Here is a 14975-nt window from a genome sequence, read left to right as displayed (position 1 = left end):
CCGTAAATCATCAGCATCGAAACATTTGTTAACTATATCCCAAATGTTAAACTTCCACTTTCCATTCAGTGCTTTAACTCCCTGACATTCAAAGCAACATCTGGCTCGATATGTTCCGATCCCACTGTTGCTAAGCAGCTAACGAAACTCAATTATGTATTCAAATCCTCGTCCTGGATCGGAACCATTTGGCTCGAGGTAAACACGCGGTGGCTGGAAAGAAAACAGGATAAAATAGACGTTTATGTCTTTGGCAGCGACTTTGACCGCCGCCACACAAAAACATCACATCGTCCCACCGGCCCTGAACATGACAGAGTCCATCACGTCTGCTCGTGGGACGCTCGGTGGCACCGGGCGGGGACGCAGCGCCGAGCCTACACATCTGCAGGATAAGTTGTTAGAACTATGACAGATGTCAGAGCGGAGATTTCCTGAATAATTGAACAATTACAGAGACACCAGTAGCTCCAGGGAAGGATTGATGGATGAAGGGATGAAGAGGAGCAGGAGGAGGAGGAGGAGGAGGAGGAAGAAGCGGATCATATTCTGAGTGTGTTTATGCCAACCAACGCCACCGGAGATGAGCACAGACTGTTTTCAAGTTCAAAACATTCTAATGAGCACAAACATTAAAAAAACAAACAGAGTGAAACAAACAGTGAGTGAGAAACACCAACTTCTGTTCTTGGGAGATGTTTAGTTTCTGGGATGTTTCAGAGGACGGGGAAAATGAAAAATGACATTCTGCTGAAGGGTTTGGATTCAAAGAACAAGTAAATAAAGCAAATTCATCTTCCTCTTTCTCAAAGACGAAGAACAAACTCTCCTCATCATCACTTATCAAATACACGCCTCCATATTAGCAACTTGCTCAAACATATTTGAACTTCGAAACTCTTCTGCAACAGATCTTCAAAGCAAACTAAAGATATCAGTGCTTCTTCTGAACAAAGTGTAATGTGAAGCTGTTTTAACGCTGAGTCATGGTAGCATCACCTGCTCCAGCATGTTCTGCAGCCTCTCGGCCTCGAGGTCGATCACAAACTTCTTCTCCTGCCTCCGGTCCAGATCCTCCAGCAGGCGCCGGTAACTGGCATCGTTGAAGTTCTCCACGCAGATGGCGCTGACCTGCCAGTTGTTCTGTCCCGCCTTCTCCATGATGGCCTGCAGGATGGCGTATCCTGGTGGAGTCACACACATGGGAAACACTGTTAGTCAGCTTATTTGAAGTGCCCATCATCTTTGTTTACTTAGTTTTGTCTAGCGGAATTTGTCAACATAAACAAGCTGATGACACGTCCACTTTAATGGGGAGGATAGTTTCACGTTAAATTTAAGAAAAAGAAACTAACGTCAAATAATTACCTCTAGAGGTTGAGTGATGAACATTTAACATAAAAAACATAAAAAAAATAAGGAAGTACTATTGATCTTTAATTAAAATACTTTGATAACTGTTGCTGAATGATTCCTTTGAAGCTAATTCAGTGAATTAAAATACGACCTGGTGTTTTTTTCAAACAGATCTAAATCCAGATCCAATTTATTTGAAGATTTTCTGTTATAATATTAACATTCATGCTTGATGCTTCACGACTTCTGAAAGTTTACGGAAACAGTTGAAACAGAGCAGTACCAGTGGATGTCGTGGGGGGCAGTGTAGCCAATAGTTCAAGTGAGACGACCATGGAACACGAGGAAGGTAATTAAACAATGATGGAACTTTTTGAAGACAGACAGAGTTGGTAAGAAACATTGGAAATATGAGAACGTTACTTTACTCAGACACAGGGGGCGCTAGGTGCATCTTTCTTGCAACGTACATTACTCTGCCCCCTAGTGGACGTATTGCTCAACAACCATCAACGTAAAGAGCACATTGAAGAATCTGGCCAGTGACATCGTTTGAAACGTTAATGAGCTCTTGAATACATTAACTGGTCAAAATGATGCTGACTGTGTGAAATGTGTCTCATCAGCACGTGAAGTATAAAACTTATTGTTGTTAGTCGCGGCTTTAAACAGGAAACTGGCGTCAGATGACACAACATCTCTGGCAGGACAAACTCTTTTTTACTGTCAAAAGAGAAACTGCATCGAAGCAGCGACTCTGAAGCTTTTATCCTCCTCCAGTCGGATCCTTGCTTTCGGGTCCAGTCGGGGAAACAGGCGCTTCTCCCCGAGTCGGATGTGTCACGACACTCTGGAGGCTGAGGGTGGAAGGGGGGGGACATCTGTTCTCCAACAGGAACAGATGTCCCCCTTAAACGGCCCCTCCTGGTGGCCATCACAATCTGGCAACCCGTCTCCCTTTGCTCCCAATTAGTGGATTAACCTGTGCACTGGCAACCGGGCTCCCTCTCCACCTCCTTCTTCCTCTCCCCGGCCCCAGTGCTCCCCATTAGAGGAGCGTCGGTGCCAGGAGGGACTGATGACTGAGGCCACGCACAAATGGAACGCACACACACATGCATACATACTCTACCATGCATACCCTCACATACTAACATACTCTCACATGCATACTCTACCATGCAAACATACTCTCACATGCATACATACTCTACCATGCATACCCTCACATACATACTCTCACATACATACTCTCACATACATACTCTCACATACATACTCTCACATACATACATACTCTCACATACAAACATACTATCACATACATACTCTCACATACATACTCTCACATACATACTCTCACATACATACTCTCACATACGTACTCTCACATACATACATACTCTCACATACAAACATACTATCACATACATACTCTCACATACATACTCTCACATACATACTCTCACATACATACTCTCACATACATACTCTCACATACGTACTCTCACATACATACATACTCTCACATACAAACATACTATCACATACATACTCTCACATACATACTCTCACATACATACTCTCACATACATACTCTCACATACATACTCTCACATACGTACTCTCACATACATACATACTCTCACATACGTACTCTCACATACGTACTCTCACATACATACATACTCTCACATACAAACATACTATCACAAACATACTCTCACATACATACTCTCACATACATACTCTCACATACATACATACTCTCACATACATACTCTCACATACATACATACTCTCACATACATACTCTCACATACATACTCTCACATACATACTCTCACATACATACTCTCACATACAAACATACCCTCACATACATACTCTCACATATATAATCTCACATACATACTCTCACATACATACTCTCACATACAAACATACTCTCACATACATACTCTCACATACATACTCTCACATACATACTCTCACATACATACTCTCACATACATACTCTCACATACAAACATACTCTCACATACATACTCTCACATACATACTCTCAAATACATACTATCACATACATACTCTCACATACATACTCTCACATACATACTCTCACATACATACTCTCACATACATACTCTCACATACATACTCTCACATACAAACATACCCTCACATACATACTCTCACATACATACTCTCACATACATACTCTCACATACATACTCTCACATACATACTCTCACATATATAATCTCACATACATACTCTCACATACATACATACTCTCACATACAAACATACTATCACATACATACTCTCACATACATACTCTCACATACATACTCTCACATACATACTCTCACATACATGTATGTACTGTATCATGTCAGGATGCCTCAAGAGACTCCTAAAGGAACGAGCCACACCTCCAATATGAGACTTTTCATTTTCCTACAGTTCATTTGAGACTTTAAGTGGAAAAAAGGGAAAATTTGTGGAAAAAAATAGCCTCTCAATCGAAAAAAACCCTAGTTTGGCGATGGGGTGAAGCAGCAGGGGATCATGGGAGTTGTCCTCTTCACCAGTAAAAATATACCTGATCTATTATGAGTGATCGAGTTCCTAAGAGCATCTGAAGATTTCTTCTCTGGAACGAATGATATTAGTTTCTAAAAGGCTGAAGGAAAATCTATATCTTTAACGTCAATATTCACGTCCCTGGCCTTTTAGAACAACTTGTCAGTGAAGGTGAAGATTTCTTTTCCACAAAGGAAACAGAATAAATGACTAATCCTCCTCTGAAGACGTTCAAGGTCTTCAGTCCTCACGGTGTGGATTCACTTAACATTTACTTTGCAGTGTTTGTGTCTACCTGCCAGCAGGGACCGCACACAGGAAAAGGTCTGGTAGCTAAATCTGACTCACTGTCTCTTCTCGTTGCTTACGGAGAATAAAATATGATGGAATAAGCTTTTCACACGTTCCCTGACAAATAAAAGATAATGAAAAATACTCTGTGGCAGCTGCAGCTCCTTCGCAGCTTTTGACTGAAGCTGGTTCGGCTACAAATGAGCAGCTGTTTTTGTGAAACTATAGTTATGCCATTACAGTGGTGATCCCCTGCTTCGAAACCATCTATATATATTTTTCATCTTTGTCTCAGCACGACGCCAGGCTGCAGAGTCATAGTTTAACTTACAGGAGCCTCAGCGGTGCAATCAATTTCTATTTTTTTCTCAAAAAGCCCCAAAAAGTGAATCAACTGTATATTTTGACCCAGTTACTATTTTCAGACCTGTGCAGATTCCTGTTCCTTCAAAGAAAACACAGACTTTTATCGCTATTTTTTACATTTTCTAGAATATTTCCTCGATTTTATTATTCTTTTAAAAATCTGTTTAGCATTATTTCATTTTCTGCTGTATTATTTTAGTTTCAGTCATTTCTGAAGCACTAAATGTGCAAAAGCTGCTGAGCTTGTTGATGATGATGATGATGATGATGATGATGATGATATCCCATCATGCTCTATTGTGCTGTGTGGCGAACACGGTGTATGGACAGGAAGTTGCAGTGGGCAGAGCGTGGTGAGGGCCCGGCTGATTACCAGCTGATAAATGTGTGTGGCCCCGGGCCGTGTGGAGCAGCAGCCAACCACGATGACCGTCAGACACAGAGCCAAGGGACATGGGAGGAAAACAGCTGGAGAGGAGAGAGAGAGAGAGAGAGAGAGAGAGAGTGCACATCTGGACCTCTGCCTCCTCTACATCTTCACCTCCATCCTTCCCCTCCCCCTCTTTTCCTTTCACCTCTTGCTCTCCTGAGAGGTTTTTAAAACACTCACTCCTCCTGACCATCTGCCGCAGGATCATCTCCTCTTATTGCAACCTCCTCCCTGACTCCTCTCATTTTTCATCATCTCATTTCATCTCCTCTCTCTTGTCTTCTCTTTACCTCAATTCCATTTCCTCCTGTTTTCTTCACCCTTTACCTTCTCTCATGTCCTTTCCTTCCCGGTCATTTCCTCTCTTCTTGTTTCCTCTGCTTTCATTAAATCTTCCTTCCTTTCCTGTCCTCTGCTATCCACTCATTCCTTCTGCCTGGCTTCCTCCCCGCTTTTTCTCCTCTCCTTCTGTTTCCTCTTGTCTCCTTCACTTCCTATAACCTTTTCCTGTCCTTCATCCTCATTGTACTCCTCTTATATGCTCTCTGCTTCTCTCTTTTCATCGTTTGCTCTCTACTCGTTTCCCCTCCTCCCTTTTCTTCTCTACCCCCTCTACACCTCTCCTCCCTGGCTGTTTCCTCTAATATCTTTCATGTTTGCTTGTGTCCTCTCCTCTCCTTTCTTCTTGTCCTTCATCCTCATTTCACTGCTCTCATTTCATCTCCCATCCAGTCATCCGCTCTCTTGTCTTCTCTTTTCTTCACCTTCTCTCAGTTTGTTTCTCCCGCCCCTGACATTTTCCCTCCTCTCATTTTATTTACCTTCCTTTCCTTACCTCTACTTCCCAGTCTTTTCCTTTCTTCCCCTCCTTCCTCCTGGCATGCTCCCCTCTCTTCCTCTCTCCTGCTGTTTCCTCTCCTCTGCTTTCTTTTCCCCACCCTTCATCCTTCATTCTGCTCCTCATCATCTCCTCTCCAGTCCCTTCTTTCCCACTTCTTGTTTTCTCCATTTCATCCCCCATCTTCTCCTCTCCTCCCCCGTCGTTTCCTCTAATCTCTTTCACTTTCTGCTGGTTTCCTCTTTCTTTTGCAGTCCTTCATCTTCATTCCCCTCCTCTCATTCCCCTCCATCTCCTCCTCTTTTTCTTTCTATGATCTCATTTCCTCCCCCACCTATTAGTTTCCTCTCTTTTCCTCTTATATCTTCATGTTTAGTATCCCCTTCTATCTAATCCCATTTGCTCCATTTCATCTCTTCTCTTCCTTTTTTATCCCACTGCTTCCTATATCCTTAATTTCATCTCATCCCCTTTCCTTCTCTCCTCCTCCTTGCTTCCTTTAATGCCCTCCTCGTTTCCCCTCTCCTTTTCTATTATCTCCTCTGTTTTCTTCTTCCTTCCTTTCTTTTCCACCACTCCACTTTCCTCCATTTCCTCTCATCTAATTTCTTTCTTTAACCTCGTTCCTCTCCTCTTCAAAAAAAGAATACCATCACTCAATTTATTTGCATTCTCTTTGACTTCTCTTTTATATAATTTCCTTCATTCATTTTTATTTCCTTATTAGTGTGTTTGTGCGTGTGTGTGTGTGTGTAAGTGCGTGCGTGTGTGTGTATACATGTGTGTGTATAATGGGAAATCCAGGGAAGCTAAAAGGAAAAGCAGTCACTCTCTCAAACACACACACACTAGACACACACACACACACACACACACACACACACACACACGCACACGCACACAGAGAGAGAGAGAGAGAGCTACAGTGTCCAGTCCCTTGTATCTGGTGCTTTGATGCAGGGAATCAGCCTGGCACTCATTGACTGAGCTCAGCCATGCGTGGGCTGATTCTACATTATAGTCGATACTGGATGAATGCCTGCTCCTGTGTGTGAAAAAAATCCTCAGGCTAAAGTGCTGCAGCCTGCACCCAAAAGCCTTGTGAAAAGTGCATGTGCATGCTCACACAAACACACACAAACACACACACACGCACAGTTAAACCCTCTAACAAAGACAGATGAACCTCAGGACAATATTTGAGGCTTTAATTTATTCATGTCTTCAGAGAAAACGACTTTCTCCTTACTGGCGAACAACCAGTGTCAAGCACACAACCTTGACAAGTGATGCAGAAACACAATTAGTCTGAAGGGCGGCGCCAGAGCTTACACATTGAGTAATTCGTTTTTAAACCACGTCAGGTATAGAGGGTATCATGGTTTTTAGGGATTTAGAAAAATGGTAGCTACTTGCACACACTAAATTCTATGTGATTTGATTATATTATATGTCTTTTCTTATATTTTTATTCTGTATATTTTGTATAGTTTAAATTGAGTATATTCTTATACTTTTTATATGTTGTTAGTGTGTGTTATACCTGATGTCCTGCTACTGTAACACGTAAGTTTCCCAGTTATGGGCCATTAAAGTACATAAGTAAGTAAGTTAGTAAGGTAAGTAAAGTATGGTAAGTAATATAAGTAAAGTAATTAAAGTAGGTAAGGTAAAGTAAGGTCAGTCATCCAATATGTGCAGCAATCTGGTTTGATTCTTTGTCTGGAAATGAAACAGATTAAAACGGATCAGCTGTAAAGTTCGCAGGGGAAATGAAAGAGGGAAGGAAATAGGAGGAGAGAGTATCGGATAAGACCTGTAGAAGATGAGAATAGATTACTGTAAATATTCATCATGATATGAATAATGGGAAAACCATTGCCCTTGAAAGTGACTGACTTTAAAAGCTTAATTTGAATCATCTATATTCTAATATCATCTCCTATATGTGAACCTGCAGGTCGTCAGAAGGTTTCAATCAACAACAGGAGGAACAGTATCTGTCCTCAGTGCTGTTGTTGATAGTTGTGTGTGATGAGCCTGGTTTCAGCACCATGGACAGAGCCCCTCACTCAGCCGAGGCTCGTACAGGGAAAATATCAAGTTCGGAAAAATCCAGCAAATACACAAGTGTTCCATGTAACTCACAAAACACAAACCACACAGGATAACATCTTAAAAACTCTATTAAAGAAATATTTTATATTCGAGAACTGAAACGTGTGTAATGAATTTTGGTGAGACAATGTTTTCTATAAGAGGATAAGCTATATATGTCGATGGTGGAGGAGGTTGTGATAAAAGAGGCTTGTTTGTCCTTGTGCCAACATAAATTCACATCATGTAGTTTCTCATCCACCATTGTTGAAATTTCTTCCTCGTGTGTGTTCTGATCACTTCACTTGAACACTGCCCCTCCAAGATTTTCAGTGGTACTGCTCTGTGTTGTTTGTTAGGTCCGTATCCGTAAGCTTTCAGAGGACGTGCACAACTACAGATGAAATGAAGGAGGAGGACAGACAGAGGACTGGCTCCATTTCCTATTCCATATGTAACAGTGAGCATTATTAAGGCAGGTCAGAAGCGTTTCTGTGGCCGTCAGAGGACTCACAGCATATTTGAGAGTTACAGACACAAGTCAGAGTCGAGTAACCATTGGATTGATATTTCTGAATTATTGTAGATGCTGAAAACATACAAATTTAGATTCGCACAACCAAGCTCCAGACATGGACGTGCCTCAGCAGCTGTTCCCTGATTGAATCTCTTCTGTTTGACCAGGAAGCATCTTGAGTATGAACGAATCATTACAGTCTGTTTTGAACCAGGAGACAAGAGACTTGATTCTAGAAAAACATGACACAACAAAACACTGTCTAATCCTGATCTTGAGTCAGTTGTGATGGGAAATGGCCGTGGTCTGGTTGTGTCTTACAGCTGGGGGAATCTCCGCTGTGTTTTTTGGGGAGAACACTTGATCAGATACGAGTGGGTGTTGTTGAGAGGAGGCTTCTTACCCAGTCAAGCATGTGCGACCTGAGATAAGAGAGCGAAGGGGCAGGGAATGATTTGTTCTGAAGGGGAGGCCATCCTGATAGGGTCCTCACTCTGCAGACCCCCCCACCCCCCCACCATACATCCAATCTGCTCCCCCCTCAGCAGCACAGAGAAACAATAGAAAACCCCCCTCGACGAGCTTCTGGAGAATATATGAAAGTGAGATGTGGAGATGTGATCCACGCAGTCGGCCATATCCATTCTGTCTTGTAATGGAAATGTGACATGGAGCGGAGGGGGGGTTGGGGGTGGGGGGCTGGGGCTGAATAAGTACGAGCCTATTGACTTTGGAAGAGTGAATTGTGGTGAGAGAGAGAGAGAGAGAGAGAGAGAGAGAGAGAGAGAGAGAGAGAGAGAGAGAGAGAGAGAGAGAGAGAGAGAGAGAGATTTGCCAGATTTTATATATCATTTGCATTTTGTAGAAAAAGACACTGTCCTCCCAAGAAAATGTCAAATGTTTCCATACATGTGACAAACTTTTGGTACTTGTTGATTTTGAAGACTATGTTTCCTTTCCTGTTTCCCATCAACAATTACCAGTGGACTTAAATAAACCCAAACTGCAGCATGGCAAAGGAAACGCCATCGTGTCTACAGAGAAATCTAATCTAAAACCAGCTACACTACATGTGTCTTTCTGCAGAACGTCTCAGTGACCTTCAAACGTATAAAACACCAGCTCCGTCCTCGTCACTCACCCCGGTCGGTGTCGTACAGGAACACGAACTTGTTCCAGTCGTAGTGGTCGAGCAGCGACAGCAGCGCGCCCCGGATGGACGGCCGGAGCTGCAGGGTGAACTGGCTCTCGCCCTCCGTGGGGAAGCTGGGCGTGATGAGGGAGATGTGCAGGGCGCTGCAGAAGGACGTCAACGTGTGGACCGAGCGCTTGTCGTACAGGCCGAAGATGGCGAAGACACCGCGGGAGTACTGCGAGCAAACTGAGGAGAAGGAGAACAAGACAATCAGTTAGTGAAAAAGAAGAGAAGATGAGAGGACGTAGAGGGGAATACATAAATCTTATTCCTCTGAAACCCTTTGAAATCATGTGAAGGAATTTACATTAAATGGAAATGAGGTTAGTGAGAAGAGATTAAACAAAGAGCCGGACGCTCAGTGGATTTGGTGACAATTCTCCGTAGGTTTTGTCAATGCCCCCTTTTTAAATTCCACATAACTATACATATACACCATGTATACTGGCATTTCTCTCTTCTATCGTTCTTTAATATAAATAACTAGGCCATTGTCAGGCTTTGAATCAGTTTACTTATCTTTTATTAAGCGCTGTTCTCCCATGACATCTTCACGGTGCAGGAGCAGAAACAACAACACGTAACGAGGTCTCGTCTCCAGAGAAACGCCGTTTTTTAAACGATATAAATCTCGGCACGCTGCCGGGGGAGGAGGGGGGGGGCTCGGCGCACAGGAAGTGATGTTTCCTTTACACTTCAGATAAACAGAGGAGGAACCGCGGTGGTTAATACGAGCAGCGATAGCCATCGTGAATGACAGATGCACCTGAACGGATGACGGAGACAAATTAAACCAAACACTGTTTTGAATGACAATGGACTTCTGGGAGATTGGGAGATGAGGCCCAGTGACGAGCTCTGAGCACCGCGGCTGGAAACAACACAACAAACCATTATCCCACTGATTAGCACTTTAAACCCTTTAGAGAGGAGCAGTAAACAGATCAAACCCAAACACGACCGGTCGTTCTCACGCTTTCATCTCAACCGCCGCTCTCTTCCTCATTAAACCACAGATACAGTCGTTATCCTCCATGTTGTGTAGATACAGTAAACTCCAGAGGACGTGTGGCCCATTGACAAAAAACTCACTGAGCTCAGGCTGCTGCTGCTTCATGACATAAAGACAGAGTCAAGAAAGAGTCAAGACAGAAGATCTCAGGGAGCTTTTCATATGAGTTCAAATAGCAAAGCTTCCCTAAGAGACGTGTTGATCGTTTGACAGAAAGAAAGAAAGAAATAAGTTAAATAAAGAATGTGAATGGAAGAAAATACAACTGTGGACAAGCTGAAATCAGCAGTTACTGCTTCTAGATTAAATTCCTTTGTCTTTTTCAATAAAAGACTTAAAATGACAAGAAAGAACTATGAGATCTTTCTAAAAAGTCAGATTTGTATTTCTGATTTTTATTATCAACCTTCCTGGGAAGATTTACCAGAAGCCACAAGATTGTGAAACCATGATATTTGCTCCTGAAGATCGTAAAAGCGTGTTTTATTCACAATACCAAGGAGAAGTACTACACTACCCATAATCCTCAAGTGTAGTAATGTGGATGACACTAAAGTTACACTGCTACACTAAGTTACTATTCTATACACAATATGAAGTGCAGCACTGTATTAAAAACATTGTTAAATTCAAGAAGCAGCACAGGAAGTTGTTGGAAAGGGTAAATTCTTAATGGTTTATGGGATGTGTAGTTCTTTCACTCTTAAAATAATGATGTACAATCCTCTACCTCGGCCTTTTCACCCCGTTACTAATTATCATTTGCTCTGGATCAAATGTATTACGGGCACAATTCATCTTGAAGCTGCTCGGCCTCGATCCAAACTCAAAACTCTTTCGATAAAAAGATTTTCTGAAACATCCATGGAGCAAACGAGAAATGTTCTAAAAGTGGGCGGCGGCTGTAACATCCTATCACGTTCCACAGATGTTTCCAAGGATCCAGTGTTTGAAGATAAATCAGAGGAGAATGAATCTGGTCTGTAATCGTCTGGACCTGATCATATAAGACGATGTGGAGTTTATAGGGTTTTATATATTTCCCTCTGTTAATGACGTGTGACACGCTCGTCCTTTATGTTTAACGTCTCTCCGAGCAGGATGGAAACTTTTCATTTGCATCAAGCTGCGCTGTGCAAACACACGCAGTGCGTCCTGCTTAAGGAGATCTGCTCATTATAGAAAGGATTGGCTGTCGACAAGAGCCGCACTGTAATTGCCCACTTTTAACACACACGCACACACACACACATTCACGCACACACACTCAGGGAACGACAACAACAGAGAGGTAAAAATAATGAGCCTCCTCTGCCAGTTTCTGGGTGAGGGAGAGAATCAGAGTGAATGGCAAACTGAAGGAAAAGCTCCAGACAGCTGCTTCACTGACAAACCCATTGTTTCCATGCAGAGTGCAGTACACTGTGGAGTGTGTGTGTGCGTGTGTGTGTGTGTGTGTGTGTCTTTTCTGATCTCCGTGCCTCACTGAGACAAACAAGACAACAGTGAGAGTGAGAGAGAGGGAATCCATGCTGCTTGTGTTGTACACACAATTAAAGTACATGCAGCTGCTGGATACCGACACGAGCAGGAAGAAGACGAAGAGTCTGAACTGCTGAGGGACTCGTCTCAGTATCACGGCTGAAGTTTGCTTTTCCTCGTGTCAGGACTGAAGTCAGCGTCTGTGTCGGTTGTGCAGAGGAGACGTTTCTACAAATATTTGACATTCATGAAGACAGAGAATGAAACTTCACCAGAGAAAGACCTGTGACATTTTCTACCATAATGTGTGTCTGTGTGTGTCTGTCTGTGTATGTGTGTGTGTCTGTATTGAGAGATGAAGGCTCTGTGGAGGAGCACAGTCCTGGTAGACAGAGCCTCCGCTGAACCAAGAAAAGAGTCCAGAGGTTGGAAAATCCAGACAACCCACTGATGTCCCCCCCAGGGACGGGAAGACATCAATACACACTTACACACCCACACACACAAACGCAACACGCACACTTCCCTGAATCCCACACACACAGTATATTGATATTAGGCACAAATTCTAGTTTTACCAAGACAAAAATCAATATGTGTTTAAAGAAGGTCTGAGATCAAAACCTGACACAGCTGATCAAACGTTGTCCCCCTGGTGGGCTTGACTGTAATTACTGCTTCGTTAAATTACAACATTTTCTCTGTTCTGATCTCCTTTGGTTGTTTTTAGACATTTTATCTACTTTAAACAAGTGTAAATGAATGAACTGATAGTTTCCTGTATCGTTGTTTCACTTATTTTCATGTATAAAGCTTCAATTCAGCATGTTCACGGTGTTTAACGGCCACAAAGAGGTGCTGCACAAGAGAGACTGAATATTGGACTGAAACTGCAGGTGTGGATTGATGCATTAGTATTTATGTTGTAATATTTACAGACAGAATGAGGACAAGTTCATATCGAGGAATGAAAACAACGAGAATCTCAATACAAAAATTGAAAATCTTGGTTTTAAAATCCTGCAGATTTCATCCCATTGCTGTGAAATTCCATAAAGTTTGTTTTATTAACTCTGTACGTTCGGTCCAACTGTGATCATAACAGAAAACTGCTTGAAGGTCACAGCTCCAGACTCTCAGACGCTGCCAGTGAGACCATTCAGCCACCAGACGCTCTGGCACACACTGGACTCTACAGTCGTGAGTTAGCAGTTGCACTCGAGCCAAATGGCAAACGATCAGTGTTATCCATTTAATTCAAACAGATTGCCTCCGCGACGAAGAAGGAGTCCGACTGAACCGTAAAGAAGTAACAGCTCACCAGGGAGTCTGTCCAGTGTTTCTCCCAAAAGCATAAGGATCAGGTCTGGATTCACATTCACTCGCTCACTGAACTTTGAGCCAAAGTAGAAAGGAAAGAGTTTCTTCTCATAAACATGAACTTTAACGTCTGTTATTCTAAAAAAGTGGGAGCAACAATATGAGTGTGTGATTCTTTAACTGCACATTTGTACCATTCTGCTGCATACCACTGAAGCCTGTAGATGCTGGGGCTGTGCAGGGAAACAGGACAATTCATTTTTATGCCCCTAGAAAAGAAATAAAATAACTACAATTTCACCAGAACATGTCAGAAGGACTCGTTCTCCGTCTGAGACGTGACATTTCCCACATGTGCTTTTGAGCCGCGCGGCTTCCCAGACAATCCAGAGCAGGATTCCTCTGCTGCAAAGAGACAGCACAGACCAACGGTGGCGATCCATCAGAGTCAAGCTGTATCAAAGAGAGTTCGCTCCGTGTGACCCAGTGGTGATGTGACAGCAGTCGTACTAACAGAGAGTGGGCGGCCACTGGTGACAAGCACAGCTCCTGGACTGGTTCCATTTAGTCCCACACTAGCAGTGACCCCGAAACAGCATCCGCTGGCCTCACACTCTGCTGCACAAACAGGTCACACACACACACACACACACACACACACACACACACACAGACACACACACGCACACACAGAGCGGATCAATGGGCCAGACTTTCTGCGTGTGACACACTGATAGAGCAGTGCAGCGGCAGCTCTACTGTCATTTTACATAACAGTTGTCTGAAATCTCACTTCACTTCCAGTAAAAATCAAACCTCATGTGAGGGGATTTTGCTGAAGTGCATCTCGTCCCCGAATCGGTCGCGAGCATCAAACCGCCGGACTCCTCTAACCCGGGCTAAGCTAAGATAAACCAGGCTAAGGTGAGATGAGCTTCTCTAATCTGACGCCATTGACCGACCAGGACTTTGTGAGCGGGCTAAACTGCCGTGTCATCAGAGCTCGGTGGAACTCGGTGGACGGTTGAATTCACTTGAGTGACGGTCACAAAACCACCCCCCCCCCCCACCCCCCCGCCCTGCCCTCGTGTCCCAGGTGTCAGGCCCCGCCCACAGCGCAGGGGCAGTTTGATGGTGACTGCCCCCGACCTCTGCCCCGTCGATACATATCGATCTGAGCTGCACAGAACAAACCTCCATTCTTTACCTCTTGTTTCAGAGCGTCCAACGCTCGCTGCCACTGAATCCACAGTCGTGTTCAATTCTTTGCGATCTCAAGTCTCTTGTCAGTGAAACATCCAAATCTGTTTCACTTTAAAACGTCAACTATTGAAAGTAGCTCAGCCTGGTTTATCTTTGGCTTCCTGGATTCACTTGTACTGTTACTCCTCCATCGACTTCCCAAGCTCCACAATCCTAGAGTCTTTGTTTGCAAACCACAAAAATATCTTCTGCATTTAAGTACAAAGTATAGATCGTGCT

At 43.3% G+C, this 14975-nt stretch overlaps 1 protein-coding gene across 3 annotated transcripts in view; it reads right to left on the bottom strand.

The window, feature by feature from the left end:
• The window catches only part of gria4b (glutamate receptor, ionotropic, AMPA 4b), a 92850-nt gene that overhangs the window by 39510 nt on the left and 38365 nt on the right, over positions 1-14975 (bottom strand). For all 3 annotated transcript variants that reach the window (XM_053442349.1, XM_053442350.1, XM_053442351.1), the window contains exons 3-4: positions 9626-9865; positions 1000-1184 (exon numbers count right to left, since the gene is read on the bottom strand). In XM_053442349.1, coding sequence (XP_053298324.1) covers positions 1000-1184; positions 9626-9865 — 425 coding nt within the window. The remainder of the gene's footprint in view (positions 1-999; positions 1185-9625; positions 9866-14975) is intronic.

Source organism: Pleuronectes platessa, chromosome 15, assembly GCF_947347685.1.
Source record: "Pleuronectes platessa chromosome 15, fPlePla1.1, whole genome shotgun sequence".
NCBI lineage: Eukaryota > Metazoa > Chordata > Actinopteri > Pleuronectiformes > Pleuronectidae > Pleuronectes > Pleuronectes platessa.
This window is presented reverse-complemented; position numbering and strand designations above follow the sequence as displayed.